Here is a 23,455-nt window from a genome sequence, read left to right as displayed (position 1 = left end):
TCCCCAGTTCCCGTAGATCCTTTAGGAGCCTTGAGAAGTCTCAGGGGGGCTGGGGGCCCTGGGGAGGTAGGAAGGGGACACTCGTTCTTGCTTTGGGGGGCCCTCTTTGGGGGGTGCTCTGAGCCTGCCAGACACCCCAGCTGACTCATGGGCCAGGCCCCCTTGCTTCCTGTAGATATCCCCGCCCCTCCTCCCCCAGGACCCTGGGCCCTGGGCAGAGGGGTGGGCCTGACTGGCCCAGGCTCCCTGTCTCCTGAGCCAAACTCTCCCTCCTGGCCGTGGATGGGGGGTGGGGGCTGACGCCACGGCTCAGCCATGCGGCTGGCCTGGCCGGCCTGGCAGGGAGGCTGTGCTGCTCCCTCCAGAGAGATAAGAGGAGACTCAAGAATGTCTGCGGAGGGAGCCAGGGGCTGAGAAGTGTTCCCGGAGCCCGAGATGGGGGGAAGGGGGGCAGGCGCTGTGGGCTGGGGTCTCCGGGCCCACTTGGGAGGGGAAGGCCTGGCCGGAAATCAGGTGGGCCGTGGCTTGCGGGGGATGCAGTGCGGGTGTTAGGGAGTGCCTGGGATGGGGAGCAGCATGCTGGGTGTGCTCATGGGTGTGTTACGGTGCAAGGGGGCAGGCAGCAGTGCTTTTGTGCTGTGGATGTGTTGATGGGGGAGTGGGGAGCGTCGCGTGGGGCTGGGCACATCTGGGTGCTCGTCCTGGGTCCCACCTGGCCTTGGTCACTGCCCTGGGCAGCAGGTACAGCGCCAAGGTCTGTGCTTTCAGCTCTGGGCTTGGAGATGAGAAAGGGCTTGGCCCAAGGGGGCAGGGTGTTCCCAGGCCCCTCCTGTGACACAGCCCACCCACCCGGCGTACCAGGCGTCTGTCCTGGGTCCTGCCTGGTCCCGTGCGGGTGGGCCAGGCTGTACTCCGCCCCAGGGTGGTGGGCTGGAGGCTAAGGCGCTTTGGGCCTCAGGTGGGAGCCTGGGACAGGGCGGCCCCCTCGAGGCTGGTACAGCCGGGGGCCCCCGTGACTGCCTGCTAATCCCCTAGAGGGAGGCTAAGGCCGCCCAGATCGGCGGGCACAGGGCCTGCAGAGCGGGGACCCTCCAGGCAGGATGCACTGGCTCCCAGCAGGTAACTTGGGTGCCGTGGCAGGTGTGCTCCCATCACCTTGACCGGCTGGGGCCTTGGACTCCCAGTGCCAGTCAGGGACAGGGCAGGGCAGCATCAGAGGAGCCCTGTGGGATCTTAGAGGAACCGGTGCGGGCTCAGCCACTGAGAGAGCTGTGTGACCCTGTGCAGAGCTCTCGCCCTCTCTGGGCCCCTTTTCCTCACCTGCAAGACAGGAGTGGGCAGCAGAGAAGGTCTTGATGATGCCCTCGGCTCTCCTGAGCCTCCTCCTCCAGCCCTGGGGAGGAGGGATGTTTTAGAAGGGGCAGGGTCCTGGCCCCCTGGCCCCAGGGGTGCACGGGCGTGAGTGATCACCCCTCAGAAAGCAGGTGGGTGTGGAGGAAGTAACTGAGGGGAGCTGACCTGCCAGCACATGCTGGAACGGCCACTGAAGTTGGGGGACCTCTCCGGGGCCACGCCAGGGCTGGAGGTGGGAGGCTGGGCTTTCGCTCCTTCCAGACCCGATGGGTGGTTGGGCTGGTGACTCACTTCTCCTCTGGCCTCATGTTCCCCGTGGGGGTGGGCAGGTGGGCTGGACCCAGAGCCGGGGCGTCTAATATGATTCCTTTTTAGCCACCAAACAAAGACAAACTCAGGGCCTCCCAATAGGACCTACATACTGGACACGGGAGGGCTGGGCGCCTCACAGACCCTAGAGCTCCAGATCCCGGTTTGAAAGCCACCCTGCCCCAGGGGAGGGGTGGCATTGGCCCCTTTCCCAGGGCCCAAGACTATGGCCCCTGGAGAAGGGAGTTAGCCAGCGTCAGCCAGAGCGAACACGCAGGCCTCCGCTCGCCCCTCTGCCACCACCGGGGCCTTGGGGGAGGGAAGGTGGCCTCCCCTTTCCTATGGGGACCAGAAGCTCTGCCTCCAGAGGGCAGGAGGAGGCCCCGGGGGACCACCTGTGCACTTGTGGGAGAGGACGCCCACCCTGGACGGGAGTCTGGGGTCGAGCTGCGGTCCGTGATGGGTGGCACTGTGCCACCGTCCACCTGTCTGTCCTGCACCCAGGGAATAACAGGTGGATAGGGCAGATGGCCAGACCCCTGGCTCTCAAGGAGATGAGACGGGGTGCTTCCTGGGTCCACCCACAGCGCCCCTGGAGGACTCCTGTCCAAGCCCCTCACCCCTAGGTGCTGAGTCCGGCTGGAGGGGCGGGATCTGACCCATCCCTGGCCCCCAACACCCAGCGCAGGGTCACCCGGGGTGGGAGGGGGGCAGGAACTGTTTGCAGGGAAGGGAAGCAACAGTGGCTGTGTGACCAGAGGTGGGTGGGTGTGGGGGTGCGCATCCCAGGCACCTCGCTGGGAAGGCCTGGCTCGGTACAGGGGAGCCTGCTGGCCTCAGGGCCACCCCTGAGTCGGGGGGGGGGCGGGCCCGGGCAGAGCGCCCTTGGGGGGCTTAGGCAGAGCCAAGTGGCACGTTTGGGGGAAAGACAGGATGCTCCTGGGGACCTGGGACCCACTCCCTGACTCCCAAGGGCCTATGGGACTGGGGGGCCCTGACAGCAGAGGCCTCTGGGTAACTGCCCCGTGGGGCTGCCCATTGGCTGCCGCCCTTGGACTTTGCCCGGCATCCGATAAGGACGGGAAGAAGAAATCATTAACTGAATTATTAACTGGGGGTGGCTCCGCCCCACCCGGGCTGCCTGGCCTTTTTTTTTCCACCTTCTTCCTCCTCATGGCCCGCTCCTCTGGGCCTCAGTTTCCCTCACAGCCTGAGTGTTGTGTATGGGGGGACGGGGGCTCCCCTCCTCCCCGCAGAGTCTCCGGCCCCTGATGCCCTGTGTTGGGCAGCCCCCCAGCTGGGGGCAGGGGTGGATGATGTAATGGTGGGGTGGGCTGCAGGTCTGTCCCTAGCTCTGCTCTTACCCACGGTCCTTCTCCCCGGCCTATCATGGCGCCTCATTGTGCCTTCATTTGCCCGTCTGTAGAATGGGGGTACCATTATAGTAGTGCCTGCCTCCAGGTTTCCGTGGGGATCAGGTGAAGGGGGCCTGTGCTGTGCCGGGCGTGGTACCACTTGGTAAATGTCAGCCCGGATCACAGCAGGTGTTATGCTCCCCACTTGGAAGATTTATGGGTCCACAGGTAGGTCGGTGCCCCCAAGCTTGGGTGGAGACCTGTGGTTGGCGCTGTGTGTCTTAGGAAAGCCCCTCACCCTCTCTGGGCTACTTATTCCCAGAGATGAGGGGATGAGGGAAACCCGCCCACCTTGTTCAGCTCGCTCTATACCCAGGGGCCCTGCTGCATCACAGGTCGGGCCCTGCCTGGTCCAGATCCCTGCTTCTGGTTCCTGGTGCCTCCAGCTGGGCCTGCCCCACCCTCTACCCAGAGATGCGGAACTTGGGCCTTAGCAGGTGGCAGGGGGAAGGGGTTTGACCGCCCTTTATCTGCCTGCCCCACCCAGGCGGGAGGTTTTTCCATCTGTTGGGAGTCCTGGGGCTTTGCGGAACTGCAAGTGGGGTCACCTCACTTCCGAGAGGGCAATGCTGAGGCAGGAGAGGAAGGTGATGGGTCAGGCTCACCCAGGGCAGAGTTGGGCCAGGACCCTGAGTCTCCTGACCTACAGCCCATGACAGTGGGGTGACAGCTGGAGTGAGCCGCTGAGGGGGGCCTCTCCTCCCTAGGTGCTAAGGGTCCTGACCCACCACTGATGGCTGTGCTGGGTGACTGCCGCTCAGCCACTGCACCTCTCTGGGCCTCAGAACCATCACTCAGATGGTCAAGATTGTGTGATGTGTGCAGTGAGACCCCAAGAGTGCCAAGGCTGGAGTGGGAGGGAAGGAAGGGCAAACCATGGGTTGAGGTTGGGTCCAGGGTCCCCTGGCCTGGACTGTGGACAAGAGACTCAGGGCTTCCTGTCCTCCCCCTGCCTCCAGGCTGTGTCAGTGGGAAAGTTTTCCCTCCATCTGACCTAGGTCCCTTTAGCCCCCCTAAGGCGCAACCACAGCCTCTGTCTCCCTGAGGAGCCTGGGGACCCTCCCTCACGCCCCTCCTCATCTTCTTAGCCCCGTGTGTTCTCTCCCTCCTTGGTTCTTCCTCCTGGGGGCTATGGCCTTGCGGGGGTCAGGACTCCTCATCCCCTGCTTCGCTAACTTGGAAGGGGCTGCCCGTCGGTGGCAGCGGACTTGGGGGTCTGGGATCCTGAGTTCGCTCCGCTGGATCTGGCTACAGCTAGAGCCGATGGGGAGGGGTGTTGGCCCGGGTCCTGCCATTGGGTTGGAGAGCATTTGTAGGCATGCACGTGCAGATCTGTGAGGTGTGCTGAGATGTGAGCATGCCTCAGGGCCTTTGCACGGGCTCCCCACTTCCTGGATGCTCTTCCCTCAGAGCCCCGTGGCTCTGCTTCCTATCTTTGCTCAGGGAAGCCCTCCCTGCTGTTTTGTTTAATGACAACTCTTAGTCCCACCCCCCACCCCCCTCCTGCTTTATTATCTCCAGGGCATTGGTCCCTTTCTAAAATGCTGTGGATTTTACCCGTCTCTCTTGTCATCTGACTCTGCCTCCAGGATGTCAACTCCATGTAGGCAGGAGGTTTTGCTCGCTTACTGCTTTATCTTCAGAGTCTAGCACTGTGCCTGATACGTAGTAGACACTCAGTAAATAATTGTGTGACTCAAGGAATGAATGAGCCCTCGTGGAGCATGCTGGTGTGCATCTGTGTGTGTGTCATTGTGGGGGGTGTGTGTCTGTATGTATGTTTGCATGTACACAATCACATGTGTGTCAGTGGATACATGCCTGTGAGTGTGCCCTTGTGCACACAGATGTGTGCAGGCCATGCTGGTGTGTGAACACAGATGGGCCTGCATAACCCTGGTAGAGACCTGCCCCTACCCCAAGCTGCAGGGTCTCTATTCCGCCTTCATGGGGGGCAGTCCCCCCAAGCCTGCCTGGCCTGGTCCCTGTGGGAGAGGGCTGGGGGTCCCCAGAGCAGAGTGGAGAGGCCTAGGGACCAATGTGGATGTCCTAAGAACCTGCCGCAGCCTCTGGGGCCAGCTCTGTTGGACCAGGCATGGGAGCATCTTGGGGCTGTGAGTTCAGCCTTATGCCAACCTGAGGACAGGGTGGCTGCCATGTGGGCACTAGGGGAGGACATCGCAGAGGTGGCTAAAGATTTCAGGTCTCCTGGAGGAGATGGGTCTCTGCAGACAGGATGTGGGGTTCTTCTGCATTTTTGGCAAGAAGTTGAGAGGAAGCAAAACCAACTGTGGATCCGGTTTGAGGACCTGATGGCAGTTGTCTAAAGAGCCACATCCAGGAGTTCCCGTCGTGGTTCAGTGGAAACGAATCTGACTAGCATCCATGAGGATGCAGGTTTGATCCCTGGCCTCTCTCAGTAGGTTAAGGATCCGGTGTTGCCTTGAGCTGTGGTGTAAATTGCAGATGTGGCTCAGATCCCACGTTGCTGTGGCTGTGGCGTAGGCCGGCAGCTATAGATCCGATTCAGCCCCTAGCCTGGGAACCGCCATATATCTTGGGCTCGGCCCTAAAAAAGGAAAGAAAAAGAAAGAGCCACATCCTTGTCATTCCGCCCCAAGCAACTAGGAATCTGATGCAGAGAGCAAAGTGTAGCTTGCTGAGTCCAGCATTTGACCTGAAGGCATTTTGAGTGAGAAGCCTCCAGTTACAAATTGAAGCCGGAAGTAGTTATCATATTCATCATAGATCATATTAATAAAGATAGAAAGTCCAAACCAAGGAAGGTGAAAGCCTCCTGTGCCCTATCCTGGTGTGAACTAGTTTGGAGCACATTGATCAGCTCAGTCAATTTTTTTTTTTCTTTTTGTCTTTTTAGGGCCACACCCGTGGCATATGGAGGTTCCCAGGCTAGGGGTCTAACCAGAGCTACAGCTGCCAACCTACGCCAGAGCCACAGCACGTGGGATCAGAGTCGCGTCTGTGACCTACACCACAGCTCACGGCAACGCCGGGTCCTTAACCCACTGAGCAAGGACAGGGATTGAACCTGCGTCCTCATGGATGCTAGTTGGGTTCATTAACCACTGAGCCACGATGGGAACTGCTCAGTTCATTCAATATTGGGAGATGAGTTCCTTGGTGGCTCGGCAGGTTAAGGATCTGGTGGTGTTTTTGCCGTGGCTCTGGTTACATCTGTGGCGCAGGTAGGATCCCTGGCCTGGGAGCTTCCACATGCCTAGTGCATGGCCAAAAAATAAAAAATAAAAAATATATATGTTGGGAGATGAACCACAGTATTGAGGCCCCTCTGTGACTGGAGCAATGATGGAGAGGGGCAGGCAGGCAGTCATAGAAGGCTTATCGACGGGAGGGGAGCTGACTTGAGCCAAGTCCTAAAGGCTGGACTGTGCCATGCATGGGCCAGAGTGACAGCATGGCTCTGGTCATGCCTGGGCAGGAAAGAGATGGGAGGCCCAAGAGAGATGGAGACGAGGCAGTTAACGCTGACTGAGGAATGGCCTTCTAGGGGTGAGGAGTTTTTCCACCGTCTCACAGGGGACTCATGCCCACCCCGTGATGCAGGGATCTCTCTCCACTTGAGAGAAGGAAGCTGAGGCACAGAGAGGTCAGGTCACTTGCCGGGGGACACACAGCAATGAAGGGGGAGGCCCATATTAGCAACCAGGCCTCTTTGACCCCAGGGGTTCCCAGGGGCATTATGGGGGTGCCAACATTGGCAGTCCCCTGACCATGGCCACCCTGGCCCAGCCATTGCCTGGAGGCAGGATGCTCCTCAGATTCAGATGCCCGGGGCGCACACTCGACAGCGGGGAGACAGACCCTGTTAGCCCTAGGTTCAGATCAACTAGGCCCGGCCAGCATCCTTAGGCCCCGGCCTGCCCTGCCCGCAGCCACGTGGCCGACGGGATTTCCGCCATGTTTGGGGCATGAATTGACAAGCGCCCCATTGACGGGTGGGGGGGAGGGTGTGGGCAGGGCACAAGCCTCCCACTGTGCCGGGTCCCCACCCTCCCCCGTTCTCCGGGACAATGGCCGAGACTCAGCCAGCGGCCACAGCTGGTGGGGGGGGGGGATGAGCCCGAATGGGGAGGCAGGGAAGGGTCCGGGATGGAAGACCACCTGGGCCCCCACCCGCCCTCATCCCGCACCTGGCTTGTGTCCCCTCGGGTCCTCTTCTGCCCAGCTGGGTGGCCTTCCAGGGAGGAGAGAGGAGGGGAGGGGGCTTCCTTGCCACAGCCCTGATCCCAGCCTGCCTGGGAAGGAGCAGTGTCTGGCTCCTGTTAAAAGCAGGTAATAAACAGCCTAATTAATGAGGAGCAGCTGGGGTGCGCAGCTCACAGGGCAGGGGCGGGGCTCGGAGGGGCCCTGTCTAGCGCTGGACCCTGACCACAGCACGGCGGGGTGGGGGTCTCTACACCCAGGCAGGCCAGGTTCCAGTGCCCCCGTTGCCCCCTTGCTCATTCGTCCCATGAACATCTATGGCTGGCCCATGGTCTCTTTTGATGCTTATACCGCAGGAAGGCAATGCAGGACAGGACTCATAGCCCAGCTCCCCTACCTCTAAGCGTACGGTCAAGGTGTCTGTGTCTCCTTTCTGAGCCTCAGTTTCCTCATCTGTGAAACAGGGAACAAGAAAACCATCTACTCCGGTTATAAGAATCAAATATGAGGAGTTCCCGCTGTGGCACAGTGGGTTAAGGACCCAGTGTTGCCCTGGCTGTGGGTAGGTCACAGCTGCAGCTTGGATTCAATCCCTGGCCCGCCAACTTTCACCTGCCACAGGTCTAGCTGAAATAGAAGAAAAAAGAATTAAGTCTGAGGCATATAAAGAGTGTGGCATGGGGCTGGTGGAGTGTGAGCGGGGCCAGTGGGTGGCGGAGGATCCACTCTCCCCTGGAGGTGTGTGCTGGGCAAGTGATTAAAGAGGCTGGTGAGAAAGCTAGGAGGCTGTTGCTCAAGAGAAGGGGAGAGTCAGACATGGCCTCTCGGAGGAACTTAGATTTCAGCCAAAACCTAGGGTTGAGAGGATGGGAACAGCATGAGGGAACAGCATGTGCGAAGGCCCTGATGTGCAAGGGTCCCAGGATGGAACGAGGCAGGGGCTGGGACCTGGAGGGTTGCAGGGAGGGGCAGAAGCTAGGGCAACCAAGCTAGGGCTTGGACGAGGGTCCCTGTTTTCCCGAGCAATGGGAAGTGGAAGGGTTTGGGGAGAGGGAGGGCAGGGATGCTGGTTTGTGACTTGGTGGTGCCACCTCCAGGCTGTGGGACCTTGGCAGCCCCCCCACCTCCCAGGGTCTTAAGAGTCAGCATGAGACACTCTTAGCTTCTTGCCAGACAGGTGTGTGTTGCTGGCTCCACATGGTGTTCCAGGAGTTCTTTTGGGGACAGTGGGGGAGGGGGAACCTCCAAGAGCATGCCCAGGGGGCTCCACCTTTCTCCTGGGTTCTTGGGGGCTCTGCCCCAGCCTCGGGAGTCCCTAGGCTCCTGCAAGTCCCCCACGCCACTCTGTCCTGCTGGAATGTTAGGTCCTGATCTCCAGGGTGGTTCATGGGACAGGCTGGGGGCGCCTGCTTGGTGGCTGGACCCTTTAGGACGGGTGGTGTGGGGAGAAGACCAGGCTGGCCCCGAGGGCTCCCAGGGAAAGAAGATGTGGAGTCACAGTGTTCCTCAGGAGGCCCACCAACCCCCCAAACCTCCTACTTCTCTCCCACCCATTGGCCCACCCCCCACCCTGCCCCAGTGCCTCCCTCCTCCCTCCTCCCGTCCGACCGGCCCCTGGCACCGGAGGGTCTCTCCTCCCCCCAGCCACATCTGGTTCTCGTTAGGGTCTCCCAAGATGCCTCTGTCTGAGGCCCCCCCCACCCCCGTCCCGGGGGAGGTGGGCAGGAGGATTAGGGGTGATTAGGAGTGCTCCTGGCCAGGGGGGAGGCAGAGGGGAGGAGGGGGCTGGCCTGTTATAAATAGCAACACCATGACTCCATCACCCCATCCTTCACTGTGGATTTCAAGTTCAGTCTCAAAAACCTGCCGCTTCAGCGGCCAAGGTGGGAGTGACGCTCCAGTCCGCCCTCCCTCCCCCTCTGCCCCCTTCTCTGTGCTTGGCCCTCCCTCAGGACCACCCGCCACCCCAGCAAGTGGGACAGCCCAGGAAGGCTGGGAAGTCTCAGCAACCACCAGCCAAACCTTCTTCCCCCGTGGAATCAGGCCCCGGCTCCTGGGTTTGGCGTCTTGCTGTGTTGCCTTGGGCAAGACACTTGACTTCTCTGAACCAAGGGGAGGATGTTAATAACAAACACCAAGTCTACAGGGCGGTTGGGAAGCAAACCCATAAAGTCCTCAGTAGAGTGCTGGGGCCTGACGGGCACTCAGGATGAGCCGCTGTCACCCTCTTTGTCATGTCGTCATTGTCACCATTACAGGTCGGGAGGATGAGGTGTCACCCTGCACAGGGAGAGCCTGCAGGATGCCTCGCATATGATAAACTCCTATGATTATTATGTACTTGGCTCGAAAAGTGCCTGGCACACAGCAGGCATTCAATAAATGGCACCTTGTGTTCACGAGGAAGGGCAAAGTGGGGGCCAGGGTGTAGACGGGAGTCCTAGAACCTCGGCGAGCAGGCTGGTCATTCTCGGCTCGAGAAGCTTCCCTTGCCCTGGCCACGCAGGGCCCTGGACGGCCATTGGCGGTGCTTGGTGGGTGTCGCGTGGTCCTGGCCGGGTGAGCCCGGTGTGGGGGCCAGCGGCAGGGCCTGTCCCAGGCAGCGCGTGACTCCTAGGAGGGCTTAGCCACTCATTAATCACCTAAGCGGGGCTCAGCATTCTTGAAATGCCGGCTGAGGCCAGGGAGGGGCCTGGGCTGGGGGTTCCTGGGGACCCCAGCGCTCTGGGGACAGAGGAGTGAGGACAGCCATTCTGCTGAGCATCCGCTGGGTGCTGGGCACCTCATACACCTTAACTTGTCTCATCCTCAAAACAACCCTGTAAAGTGGTGCTGTTCCATGTGCCCATTTTACTGAGGAGACTGAGGCTCAGAGAGGGTATGTGACCTGCCCGAGGTCACACAGCAGGGAGCAGGTGAGCTGGGATTTATTCCTGGACCTGAGCTCTGTTCCCAGGGTTCGGCAGGGGAGGGGGCATGAGGTGCAGACCCCAGATTGGAGGCCCAGGGGCTGTGGGAGGGGTGCCTGCTGCCTCAGTGGGGCCGGCCAGCCCAGGTCAGCGGTGTGGGTGGGGCAGGCCTCCAGTATCAGAGTTGACGCATCTCCCACGTCAGCCCCCTTATCTCCCCACCCTCCAGCTCCCCCTGCAAGGTGACCCCGGGAGGGGAAAGGCCAGTGCCTCCCCCTCTCCTCCCCTGCTGATGCCCAAGAGCGCTGGGCGGTCTTTTCTGAGTCCCTCCCCTTTGTGGGGCCGAGGCCAGCAGGGAGGGCCGGGGAGATGGCAGGTGTGTGGCGGGGGTGCAGCCCTCAGGCCACCATCCTTCCCCACGGAATCTCTCTGGGGCTGTTCCCTCCTCTGGGAAACCCGGGCTCAGCACCCCAGCCCGCTTTAAGGGGGTGACGGGCATAGGCAGTGAGGGTGAGCTGGGCACTCCTGACTCTGTCCCCACTCCCTCTTCATTTGCAGCTGGGGCCTGGGGTGCAGGAGTGTCCCCAGCCCAATGCCCCCCGCCCCCTGACCAGATGTGCTCCCCGCTGCCCCACTGCCAGGCCATCTGGAACTGCCTCCTGAAGGACAGCGCAGGACAGAGTCCGCGAGTCTGGGTCCGAGTCGGCAAGGGTGGCAGCATATCTGCTGAGCACCTGGCTTAATAAAGCACCTCGCTTGCCCCTTGCCGCACGCCCCCCCCCCCCCGTAATGGGAGCCTGGCTCCCCCATTTTACAGACAGGACTGAGCTTCTTGCTCATGTCAGGAAGCTGGAAAGGGGAGTCGGGGGCAGGAGGCGGCTGGTCTGTCCCGTCTGCACCCTGGGTCTCTCCCCTCTTGGAGACCCCAGGTGGCCTTATGGGCTGGGGGGCATCATCAGTGCCTCCTGGAGGGTGTCAGGGAGTGGATGGCGCCAGGTCGGGGGGAGGCGTAGGTTTTGGAGAGCCCGGCCTTGGTGGTGGGGGGGGGGCGGTTGGGGGGCTGGGCCCAGGGGCTTCGGAGTCTGGGGAGCTGGATCTCCCCCACCCGCAGCCCCCGGCTCACGTGCACCCCTCCCCCGCAGGCCACGACATCAACGGCGCCCTGGAGCCCTCCAACATAGACACCAGCATCCTGGAGGAGTACATCAGCAAGGAGGACGCCTCCGACCTGTGAGTGGCCCCGCCCCCAGCCCCTCCGGCCTCCACCTGGGAGGTGGGACGCGGCCCCACCTCTGAAAGCCGCTCCTCTTCCTTCCCAGCCACTGTCCCCTCGCAGTCTCCAAGCTCGCTGCCCTGCGGGTGGGGGCCCGGGGAGGGGCCGGGGGCGCCCCACCGGCTCCACGCAGGCAGGCAGGCAGGCAGGCGCTGAGCTTCCTCCTCCCTTCTCCGCAGCTGCTTCCCTGACATCTCTGCTCCAGCCAGTGCGGCCTCCTACCCCCACGGGCAGCCCGCGATCCCCGGCTCCAGCGGGGTCCATCACCTGAGCCCCCCTGGGGGCGGACCCTCCCCGGGGCGCCATGGCCCCCTCCCACCCCCGAGCTACAGCGCCCCACTCAACTGCAACAACAACAACGGCATGGGGGCCGCTCCCAAGCCCTTCCTGGGGGGCTCTGGGCCCCCCATCAAGGCGGAGCCCAAGGCTCCCTATGCCCCAGGGTGAGTGAGGGCAGGGAGTGTGGGGGCGGGGTAGGACGCAGGGGCCCGGGGCAGACAAGGTGTGGGGCCAGTGACTGTGGGTCTGGGAGGTGCTGGCCAAGGCCTGGCAGTGGGGATCGGGCTGCCCTGGGGGTAGGCGAGGTGCGGGGAGGGCCAGGGCCAGGCTGAGGAGGGACGGCCAGCTTTGGGCTGAGGCAGTGCGCGGCCACGGAGGGTTCTGAGCAGGGGAGGGATGAGGGCTGATGTAAGTGCTAGAAAAATCTCCAAGAGAGCCGTGTGGAGAGCGGGGCAGGGAGGGGGTGAGTCTGGAACCGCCACTGTTTACATTCAGGGGAACAGCTGCACACCTGCGCGGGCACCTAGGACGCCCAAGCCCCTCCCCGCGCCAGGCCCACCCACCCACGCGAGCTTTCAGCCGTGATTTCTCAAGGCCCCAGGGAGTTGGCCACCAGCTGCTGGGCTTTGGCACCTGAAGTTGGTGCAGATGTCAGGACCCTACCTGAGCCAGCCCCCGGGGTCCTGCCCTCCTCTCCGGGGAGTCCACATCTGCGCCTGACCCATGGGCTCAGCCTGGTTCCAGAGCCGCCAGCCCAGCCAGACTGCAGGGCAGCTGGGGCACAGGGAGCTGGGGTCTGCTGGGCTCTGCAGAGGGGCTCAGCGAAAGTTCTGGGTTCCCCAGCCTGGGGGCAGAGGGCAGGGGACCCTGTCTCTGGGTAGAAGGATAATAGAGCGCTGGCAGCACGACACGGGGCAGGCAGCCTGGCTCCATCCTTGGCTCCACTGAACCAACCTTCTGGGTGCGGACCCACTGCCTTGGTTAGGGCCTTGGTACCCCGGCCTGTAAAGTCAGCGCAGAAGCTTCTGCCCCCGAGCTATGGTGACAAGCAGGAGGGAGCACAGAGGAAGCAATGGGGGGACAGGCACTGTTCCCTCTGCGACCCCTCAGAGCAGAATTTGGGCAAAACACCGAGGCCACTTCCCAGAGAAACACCCAGGGCCACCCATGACCCCCACCCCCTCCAGGCCTTGTTCTAGATGGTACACAGCGGCACCTCCCTCGCGCAGTGGACTCTTCAGTCTAGCTCTGGAGGGAGTTACTCATCAATAAATGACCAAGCGGGAGTTCCCGTCGTGGCGCAGTGGAAACAAACCCGACTAGTATCCATGAGGTTGCCAGTTCGATCCCTGGCCTTGCTCAGTGGGTTAAGGTTCCTGCATCGCTGTGAGCTGTGGTGTAGGTCGCAGATGAGGCTTGGATCCTGCGTTGCTGTGACTGTGGTGTAGGCCAGAGGCTACAGCTTTGACTTGACCCCTAGCCTGGGAACCTCCATATGCCACAGGGGTGGCCCTAAAAAGACCAAAAAAAAAAAAAAATCGCCCAATGAAGGGCTCGTGAGCACTATGGGGAGGGAGAACCCGAGGTCCTATGGACGTGGAACATTTGATTATAGGGACCAGAGGGTGTGAAAGATCTTTGCACAAGGCCGCTGTCAGGGCAGCTCAGGGAGCAGGCGGGAGATGGTGGACAAGAAGCTGGAGAGGCCCTCGTCAGCCCGCCAGGCCTCTGGGGCCTCGGCAGGGCCCCAGTCCCCGTTGCTTTTTCCTGCCATCCTCACACAGCATGTGGGTCTGGAGTGGGAGCTCATCCCAGGGAGCTGGGGGATCCTGGAATCAGTCCCGGGCTGTGTCCATGATGGCTTGGCTGCCTGGAGACGCTGCCCAGGCATGGTGGTGGGCGGCCTCTCCCCACGTGGGGTCGGGGATGGCCAAAGGACCAGATCCCCGCGTGGCCGCAGCCTCCCCCTCTGGGCCATGCAGGACGTGTTGACCTCTCCGAGTTGGGTTTGTTCTTTTGCCTGAACCACTGATAAAAACAAAACCTGCAAGGAAAAAAAATAAGCCCAAGCCTGGCGAGCTGGCTCCCTGCCCAGCCACACCTGCCTGAGGCAGGGCAGCCCCTCTGGCCACCCACCCCAGTCTCCAAGGCCCGGCCCCTGAGGGCCTCCTGGAGTTTCCAAGAAGTGGGGTTTCCGTGGGTGCAAGAAAGGAGGAGCTGGCCTGGCCCTTTGGTCTGGGGGGGGCGGTTCTCGGATCCTCGTGCCGTCGTCAGGGACACTGGTGACAGCCAACCCCCCTCCCAAGTGCCCTGTAGGTCTGAGGGGACACTGGGCAGGAGCCCAAGGCCCCCCACCCACAAGTCAGCCCTAGACCCTGCCAGGCACCCCAAGGTGGTCGATATAGAGAAATGCCCATAAGGGGGTGGCGGTGTGAGGGCACCTCGATGGCTCCAGCCTCTGGCGTCTCTGGGACCTTGCCCCGCAGAGGAGTGGCCCGGCTGGAAGGCAGGGGCTCAGGTGCCCATGCAACTGCCCCTTCCTCTCGCTCCACAGCACCCTGCCAGACTCTCCCCCAGACTCGGGCTCCGAGGCCTACTCCCCCCAGCAGGTGAATGGTGAGTCCAGCGGGCAGCGCCCTCCCCCTCTGGGATTTGGGCAAGTGGTTGGGGCGGCCTTATCGGGAGGGAGGGAGCGAGGGAGGGAGGGGGCCAGCGGCCGCCCAACAGGCCCAGATTATCGCTGGTCAAATACTCCCCGGCGCTAGCTATTGTTTCCCCGTGGGCGGGTGGGGAGCCTGGCTCTGCCTCTGAGCAAGTGTCCCTGCTGGTGATGCCACCCGCCTGCCCGCCTGCGCCATCATGGACGCGCCCTTCGGCGGTAAGTGGGGACGGCTGGGGAAGGCTGGGTGCAGCCTGAGCACAGGCCTCGCCGCCCAGCCAGGCCCACCTCAACTTGGGGGGCACTCCGGGGTGCAGTGGCCCCCCGGTGGCCAAGAGCAGAAGGCTCGCGGGCAGCCAGTCTCCCCACAGCCCAGAGAGGGTCAAGAGTTCTGTTTATCTTACCAAAAACATCTCTGGAATGCCTCCTGGGGAACAAAGGGAGCTGGGGCCTCCCCCCTCAGGCTGGGGGGCTGGCCCCTGGGAGCCCAGTAGAGGGGCTGCCGGAGGGAGGAGGGCTCCCCACAGGGCTGCGCTGGGGGTCCTGGGACCTTCTTGTGGTCCAGAGGCTGGAGAGGAGAGCCTTGGGATGTGGGACCTTCCCTGGGAAGCTGGGCTGGGCCTGGCCTCGGGGAAGGAGCTGGCTCGGATGGGGCCAAAGGCCGCCCACCCCCTGGACAGGGTCTGGCCTCCCCGCCCAGGCCTGTAGTGACCAGCCTCCAGGCTGCCCAGCCTCCTCCCACGTGGAATCAGTGGGAGGGCAGCCCCCCAGGCCAGGCTCAGAAGGGGGTGGGAATCAGGAGACCCCGCCCAGGGGAGAGCGCGTGCCCCAGAACCTGGGCGAAGTCGGTCTCTGATGTCTGCCCACCCTCTCTCCCGCAGACCCCCATCTCCTGCGTACCATCACCCCTGAGACCCTCTGCCATGTGGGGGTGTCCTCCCGCCTGGAGCACCCGCCCCCACCTCCAGCCCATCTACCAGGCCCCCACCACCGCCGCCGCCACCGCCGCCACCCCCGCCGCCCCCCCGCCTCACTACCCCGTCCTGCAGCGAGACCTGTACATGAAGGCCGAGCCCCCGATGCCCCCCTACACCGCCCTGGGGCAGGGGCTGGTGCCCACCGATCTCCACCACACCCAGCAGTCCCAGATGCTGCACCAGCTGTTGCAGCAACACGGAGCCGAGTAAGGGTTGGCCGGCTTTCCCTGGGGGCGGAAGATGGGCTGGGGGTAAGGTGGGGGAGTGCGCAGGGCAGTCGCGGGCAGGATCGAGACGGAGGTTGGGATGGGGACGAACCCAGGAAGGGCAGAGGCTCTGAGCCCAGGAGGTGGGGGTCAGCATGTGTATATGTGTGTGCCCAGCAACATATCAGGGATTTACAGCCACGGCCAAGTGCTGGCAACCATGTTATTTGATGGGCATGGCCGTCCTCATTGCCCAGATGGGTAAACCGAGGCTCTCGGTGGGGCAGGCAGGGGGGAATGCTTGCCAGGTCATGGAGATAGGAAGGGGCAGAGCCAGGACGTGAACCTGGTGTCTTACCCAGACACCGGTGACTTTCCAACCACCATGGAGTCCTCAGGCTCCTGAGAAGGTTCTAGGCAGAGACCCAAGCTTCAGATCTCGACCCACGTAGTCGTCTTTTTTTCTTTTTTTTTTTAATGGCTGCACCTGCAGCATATGCAAGTTCCCAGGTTACCATCGAATTGGAGCTTCAGCTGCCAGTCTACACCACAGCCACAGCAACACCGGATCCGAGCCACATCTGCAACCTACGTCGCATCCTGCGGCAACACTGGATCTGGCACTGTGTTGGGTTCTTAACCCGCTGAGCCACAATGGGAATGCCCACAGCATTGGCTTTTTATCTGTTTTGCACATTGAGATTTTAGGAAAGATTTCATTCAAGGAAAGAGCAGACAGAAGGGGAGGGGGTGCTGTGTGGCCCTCAGACCTTCAGCTCCCTTCCCGGGAAACTCTTTCCCAGCCTTCGTGGCCCAGGCCCTTGGTGGCTTGTTTCTAAGTATGGAGGCTCTTCTCCCACTATAAAGGGTGACACTAAGAATGACACCTTGGGGAAGGGACAGATTCATTCATTCCATGAACGATTCTGAGCCCTCTGTGTGCCAGGCCAGTTGCTGGTTGTGTTGGGGACAACACAGACAAGTGTGGGTCCTGTCCTCCTGGGTTCCACGGTCTGGGGGCTAGGGAGGAGGGATAGAAACGGAGAAGGAGGAGTTGCCATTGTGGCTCAGTGGGTTAAGAACCCGACTAGTATCCATGGGGATGAGGGTTCGATCCCTGGCCTCGATTAGTGGGTTAAGGATCTGGTGTTGCCTTGAGCTGCGGCAGACGCGGCTCAGATCTGGCGTTGCTCTGGCTGTGGTGTAGACCAGCAGCTGCAGCTCCGAATCAACCTCTAGCCTGGAAACTTCCATATGCCACAGGCGTGGGCCTAACAAGGAAAAAAAAGACAGAAAGAAAAGAAACAGAGTGATAATAAGAGTGATGGGGGAGCACTGTGGAGGTAGGTGCAGCCATGGGCTTCCTGTAGGAGGTGTCTGCTGGGCTAGGCGTATCCTGCTGAAACAGGGTGGAGAGGGGATCGGAGGTATTGTCCAGCGGGAGGGGTCTTGGGGAGAGCCAGCCCACCATGGTGCACCCCTGTGTTCCCCCAGGCTCCCCACACACCCCTCCAAGAAGAGGAAGCACTCCGAATCACCCCCCAACACCCTCAATGCCCAGATGCTGAACGGAATGATCAAACAGGAGCCCGGGACCGTGACGGCCCTGCCCCCGCACCCAGCTCGAGCCCCATCCCCACCCTGGCCTCCCCAGGGCCCGCTCTCACCCGGGCCTGGCTCCTTGCCCCTCAGCATCGCCAGGGTCCAGACGCCACCTTGGCACCCACCAGGTGCACCCTCACCAGGTACGCACCCAGCAGGTGCACCCTCACCTCAGGTACATGGCTGGCCTGCTCAGCCTTTCAAGTTGGGGAGGGGGGCCCATGGCCGTTCCCTCTCGCCAGGTCTCCTGCAGGACAATGATAGCCTCAGTGGCTCCTACCTGGACCCCAACTACCAGTCCATCAAGTGGCAACCACATCAGCAGAACAAGTGGGCGACGCTGTACGATGCAAACTACAAGGAGCTGTGAGTGATCTGTGCCACCCCCCAGCCCCTCCCGGTCACCCATCTGGGGAGCCCCAGCCCATGCCCTAGCCCATCACGATCCCAGAGCAGAGCTGAGAGCACACTGGGTGCACAGAAGAGCAGACAGGCTCAGGGCAGCGTTAGGACTGACCCTCAGGGTTCCTGACTCCCGAGCCTGCCCGAGGCTGCCTTAAGAAGGAGGTGCCCTCCAGGGAGGGGAGTGGTGGGTGGAGGGGTGTTTCTGGCTCCTCCTCCCACTCCACCTCCTCCACTCGCCTCCTGCTTTCCAGGAAGGTGGCCGGAAGCTGAGTGTCAGCAAGGCCCTTCCAGCAGCCCCCTCCCTGGAGGGGAGGGGTGAGTGGAGGGGAGGGAGGACCAGGTCAGAGGCTGCCCGGGCAGGGCTAGCTCCCCGTCAGCACCCACCCGTGTGGATTCAGCTCCCTGGATCCTGGCCAGGAGCGCTCTGGGACCACTCCCCTGACTCCCACAGGCCAGAGAGGGGTGAGAGCATGGCTCACCATCAACTCACTTTGGACACTGCCAGGCCTGGGTCACAGATGAGACCAGCCTCCTAGAGTCAGGCCTCCCAGGCTATATGGGATTGTTAGCCAGAGGCCTGAAGGGCTGGGTGGCAGGGAGGGTGGGGGTGGGGGTAAGGAGGGTGGTGTCTGGCTGATTTAGTTAGTGGCTCTAGGGTCCCTCGAGGGTCTTTGGATGTCCAGCCCCATGGCCCCTGGTCAGGATCCCCATTCTTACTTCTTGGGCCAGCCCTGTCACCACGGGTCCCAAGGCCAGGAAGTTGGCAGCTGAGGCCCCCCGTGTGGCTCAGGCACTTCCTGGGTGTTCCCTGGGATCAGGCTGGTGGGTGGAGCCCAGGGAGGGAGCAGTAATGAGCCCCGGGCCTTCCTATAGATGCCAGCCACACCCAAGGGCCTCTCCCCACAAGTTCGGAAACTTTCCCCCTGCCCAGCCTCCTTCGGACAGGCCCTGGGCATCAGGGGGCCAGGGTTGGGATGGGCCAGCAACCACCTCCTTTCTTGTCACCTGAAGAGTCCCACAAGGGTCCAGACTTGAAACACCTTCCCAGTGGTAGAGGGGTAAACTGGGGCCGAATCCAGCCTGCCCAGTGTGCCCCCTGCCCACCCGGGGGAGACGGAGGAGGCAGAATGAGGATGTCTGGGGGCTTGAGCAAGCCGGTGGGCAGGGGCCGGCCAGTGCCGAGCCGGCGCCTGGTTCCACCGTTTCCATGGCAACCAGCTGTCAGGCACAGTGAGGCTCCGCAGACGCATCCCCTCTCACCCCATCTCCCCTGAGGGAGGGGGCTCCGGGCAGCCTTCTGGGAAGGAGCCAAGTGTGGTGAGGGGCCGTCAGGCCCCCTCCTCAGGAGTTCCGTCCTGTCTGGCCGGCCTCAAGGGTCTCGCCCAGCCTCCCCATCACCAGGGCGGGGTGGTCCCAGGCACGCAGAGGGACGGCCATCGGCCGAGGCGATGGCAGACCTGCGCTCACATCCTCCTGGGGACTCAGTGTCCATTTCTGAGAAGTGGGGCAGCCCCGAGAGCGGGTGGAGGATGGGGGTCCCAGACAGGGCACTGCTTTGGGACGCAGGCCCATGGGAGGGCCCGGTCGACGCGGGCCCGGCGTCGGGGACCTCGGCTGAGCGCCCTCACCTGCCCCCAGGCCCATGCTCACATACCGCGTGGACGCCGACAAGGGCTTCAACTTTTCGGTGGGCGACGACGCCTTCGTGTGCCAGAAGAAGAACCACTTCCAGGTGACCGTGTACATTGGCATGCTGGGCGAGCCCAAGTACGTCAAGACGCCCGAAGGCCTCAAACCCCTGGACTGCTTCTATCTGAAGCTGCACGGAGTGAAGGCAGGTCTGGGGGCGCGGGGAGGTGGTGGGGGCCGGAGGGCAGGGGGAGGGGACAGACCCCAAGGCCAGGTGAGTGTGCCCTGGGCGGTCTCCTCAGGGCTAAGACCAGCCCCTCCCCCACGCCCACCTTTCCTCCCGGGCCTGGCCTTGAACTGGCAGGCTCCTCAGCTCTGTCTTTGTTCCACTTCCTGTTTTTTTCTCCATTCTGCGACCCCCCAAGTCTGCGCCCCCAGCGGCTGACCCCCTTTGGTCAGCAGCTGCGGTGCCACATCCCAGAATGAACTCCCTGCAGACTTGCTCCTCCTGGGCGCCCTGGGACTGGGGGTCCAGGGCCCTGCTTACATCCGGGGCCCGCTTGCCCACCCCTCGCGGTGCACCCGGCCCTGCTGGCCCCCTAGGACGTCCCTCGATCTGGTCCCCTCCTCGCCTCCCTGCCTCTGCCTGGACCAGGCCGTCCCCGCTCCTTGTCTGAAGTTCCGGAAGCTTCCACCGGGGCTCTGATGCTGTCTCCTCTTGGGACACGGGTGGGCCCGACACTCCTCACTCTTCCAAGGCCCCCAGGACCCCATGTCCCCCACCCCAGCAAAGCCCTGACGTCTAAGCCGAGCCTGAACAGGCCTTTGGGACCCCACCCTCACCCCATCCTCGCCACCGGCTGTGCCCAGTCACCGCCCTTGCCTCCCCTCAGGCAGCCCCTTTCTCTGGGAGGCCCTCCTCTCCTGGCTGACCACTCCTTGACCTTGGCCGTGCACTCTGCCACGTCCCCGAGGGCACCTGCCCCGAGGCCCCTCTTGACTTGAGGCCCCCCCTCCCCTGCCGTCCCCCAGCACCACCATGGTGGCGGTCCATGTGCATCCCATGAGCTCCCTGGGGGCTGGCCCGGGGTGGCCCCTTCAGCGTTGTGAGTGGGGCCTGGTGTTGGTGTGGCTCAGCCAGGGCCCGTGGAGGAGTGGACGGGGTGGGGGTGTGGGACGGGATCTGGGGAGTCAGTGAGTCTGGGTGTGAGGGGGTGTTTGCGGAGGTCGGTTTGGGGCGTGTGCCCAGAGGTGGCGTGGGTGTGGGGCTGTGGGGTGTGCCGCCACGGAGGAGAAGGCGTTTGTGGGCCGAGGGGAAGGCGGGGCCTCCGTTTCCAGCCAGGCCCCGGGCCGAGAGGCTGAAGGCGGGCAGGGCCAGGTGGAGAGCTGGGGCCGCGAGGTGCCATGTCCTCTGTCCCTCCCTCAGCTGGAGGCACTGAACCAGTCCATCAACATCGAGCAGTCACAGTCAGACCGAAGCAAGCGGCCCTTCAACCCTGTCACGTGAGTGTCTGACCCATGGGGAGTGGTACCCAGCAAGGTTCACCCTGGCACTGGCCCAGGAGCTCAGGGCCGTGTACCTCCCCTACACTGCTGGCCCCAGTGCCCCACTGCGGCCTGGCTCTCAGCGGCCCCTGTCCCTGCCCCCTGAGCACCTGCCCCTCCCTCTGCAGGGTCAATCTGCCCCCTGAGCAGGTCACGAAGGTGACCGTGGGGAGGCTGCACTTCAGCGAGACCACGGCCAACAACATGCGCAAGAAGGGCAAACCCAACCCCGACCAGAGGTGAGCAGGCTGGGCCCTGGCCCCGGAGCCCCTCCGTTTCTGAGGACGAGGGGCAGGAGGGTGACACCCCAGGTAGCGTGCCAGGCACAGAGTCCCACAGACTGACCCATTTTCCAGAGGAGGGACCTGAGATGCAGAGCCTTTAAGGACTTAAGGATGGGAGCGCAGAAGCCTGGCTTCCTAGCTGTGGGCTCTAAGGAGCTTCCGCCCCCTAGTGGAGACTCGTGTTCCTTCTCTCTAGGATGGAGGGTTAAGGTGTCTTCCTGAGGTGTTGGGAGCCTAGGGGAGGTGACGGAGGGGGCAGTTTGGTGCACTATACACCTGACCTAGAAAGGGGAGCAGTGTGCACGTGGGACAGTGAGTGTCTCTAAGACCCCTGTGTGCCTCAGGTACTTCATGCTGGTGGTGGCCCTCCAGGCCCACGCACAGAACCAGAACTACACGCTGGCCGCCCAGATCTCGGAACGCATCATTGTGCGGGTGAGGGCCACCTCCCCCCAGGGGGCTGAGAGTCTTCCCCAGACCTGGGAGAAACAGCACCCGTGAGAAATAAGGGAATCGGGAGCTGCCGTGCTGATCCTGCGGGGCACTTGCGGTGTGGCCTTGGGCAAGGTTCTCACCCTTTCTGGGCCACAGTGTCTCCTTCATAGTAAAGTGCGGAGGTGGCTAGGACCTAGTGGCTTCCTGAGATCCCACAAATGACTGAAAGTTGCCACAGTGGGAGGGATAGTTTAAGATGGGTGTGCTGGGGTGAGGAGCTCTGGCCAGAGCTGGAGGGGCAGCTGCGGAGTTTCCACCTTAAGCAGGGCACTGCAGGCCCCCCATCCCCCAGGACTGACCGACCCCCAACTCGTGCTAGGCCTCCAATCCAGGCCAGTTTGAGAGTGACAGCGACGTGCTCTGGCAGCGGGCGCAGGTGCCCGATACCGTCTTCCACCACGGCCGTGTGGGCATCAACACGGACAGGCCAGACGAGGCGCTGGTGGTGCATGGCAACGTCAAGGTCATGGGCTCGCTCATGCACCCCTCGGACTTGAGGGCCAAGGAGCACGTGCAGGAGGTGGGGGCGGGGCTGGGGCGGGGACAACGGAGCGACGAGGGGGTGGGGCCTCGGGGGCGGGGTTGCTCGTGTGGGCGGGGCTATGTAGGGGCGGGGCTGCCTGGGAAGGCTTTAGGGGTGGCTGGCCCTGTATCTGGATCCCGCGACCCTGGTAGCAGGGTCTCCCCTCCACACTGCTGCCTCCGGACAGGCCCAGGACGGGGCGAGGTGGGGGACGTTCAGTTCGGCCCTGGCTCTCGCGCAGGTGGACACCACCGAACAGCTGAAGAGGATTTCGCGCATGCGGTTGGTGCACTACAGATATAAACCGGAGTTTGCCGCCACTGCCGGCATCGAGGCCATGGCGCCAGAAACGGGTAAGGACCTACCTGTGGGATCTGGGATCTGGGAACCCAGTAACTTCAGCCCTCAGTGAGCCCGCCCCTGTCCCTGTCCTCTTGAAACCCTACTGCCAGGAAGCCCTTCCCCTGACTCCTGGGACCCCGCTCCCCCTCTCCCCCGGAATCCCAGCCCTCTTGTAGACCTGCCCTGCAGTCCCTGGTCCCTCGCCCTTTAACACTGGAAGTCTGGGAATTGCAGCCCTGGGATCCTTGTTCCTTTGGTCCCTAGATGAATCCTGCCTTTATGCTCCTGGATCTCTGCTCCCTTCCCCCTGGATCCTTACGCGTAGGAGTGGGTTCCTCCTCCCAGACCAGGGAACCCCACGCCTTGATCCCTGGAACTCCGACCCTGTTCCTGGGAGCCCCTTGGAGCCCCTTGCTTTAGGTTATGCTCTGGATTATGGTGCTGGGGGCAGTGCTCCCCTCCCCCACCCCCCCTGCACACCTGGCTTATTCCTCCGCAGGTGTCATCGCCCAGGAGGTGAAGGAGATCCTGCCCGAGGCCGTGAAGGACACTGGCGACATGGTCTTTGCCAATGGGAAAACCATAGAGAACTTTCTGGTGGTGAACAAGGTCTGTGGCGCCGGCCAGCTGGAGGGCGTTGGCTCCCTCCATAGAGCCTGGGGGCGCTGAAGCGCAGAGGGCAGGAGCAGCCCCTTGGTCTCACAGGCTGCTTCCAGGGAGAGGTGGAGGTGGGAGGTGTGTGAATGGCTGTGTGATCCAAGGCCAGGGGAACCTCACTGAGGGTCAGCTTCCTCCCCTGCAAAAGGAGGGTAACTATGGTTACCATTAAGAGGTGCTCACAAGGTTATCGCAAAGCTTAAACGTGTGGCTTATCGTGAGGTTGAGGTTTGTAACCTACCTGGCATGAGGCTGGGCACCAGTGAGCATGTACTATATTTTGGCCTCTGCTGAAGTCTGAGGTGCGGAGCTCATGGCGGGAGCTCTGAGGGACAGTGGGTTCTGACCACGGGTGGGGAGAGGTGCAGGGGTGGGATGCTGTTGGGAGGCAGGCACAGGGATCCTGGG

The 23,455-nt window shown here is 62.6% G+C and overlaps 1 protein-coding gene across 1 annotated transcript in view; it reads left to right on the top strand.

Moving 5' to 3' along the window:
* The window catches only part of MYRF (myelin regulatory factor), a 34,644-nt gene that overhangs the window by 1,847 nt on the left and 9,342 nt on the right, over nt 1-23,455 (top strand). The window contains 15 exon segments of the mRNA XM_005660812.3: nt 11,314-11,401; nt 11,624-11,887; nt 14,278-14,339; nt 15,264-15,382; nt 15,385-15,402; nt 15,405-15,565; nt 17,060-17,310; nt 17,410-17,533; nt 19,211-19,406; nt 20,628-20,704; nt 20,875-20,985; nt 21,375-21,465; nt 21,845-22,045; nt 22,290-22,401; nt 22,890-22,999. Of these exon segments, the coding sequence (XP_005660869.2) occupies nt 11,314-11,401; nt 11,624-11,887; nt 14,278-14,339; nt 15,264-15,382; nt 15,385-15,402; nt 15,405-15,565; nt 17,060-17,310; nt 17,410-17,533; nt 19,211-19,406; nt 20,628-20,704; nt 20,875-20,985; nt 21,375-21,465; nt 21,845-22,045; nt 22,290-22,401; nt 22,890-22,999 (1,985 nt within the window).

Source organism: Sus scrofa, chromosome 2 (assembly GCF_000003025.6).
Source record: "Sus scrofa isolate TJ Tabasco breed Duroc chromosome 2, Sscrofa11.1, whole genome shotgun sequence".
NCBI lineage: Eukaryota > Metazoa > Chordata > Mammalia > Artiodactyla > Suidae > Sus > Sus scrofa.
Note: the sequence above shows the minus strand (reverse complement) of the source record. Positions and strands in the feature narration are given on the sequence as shown.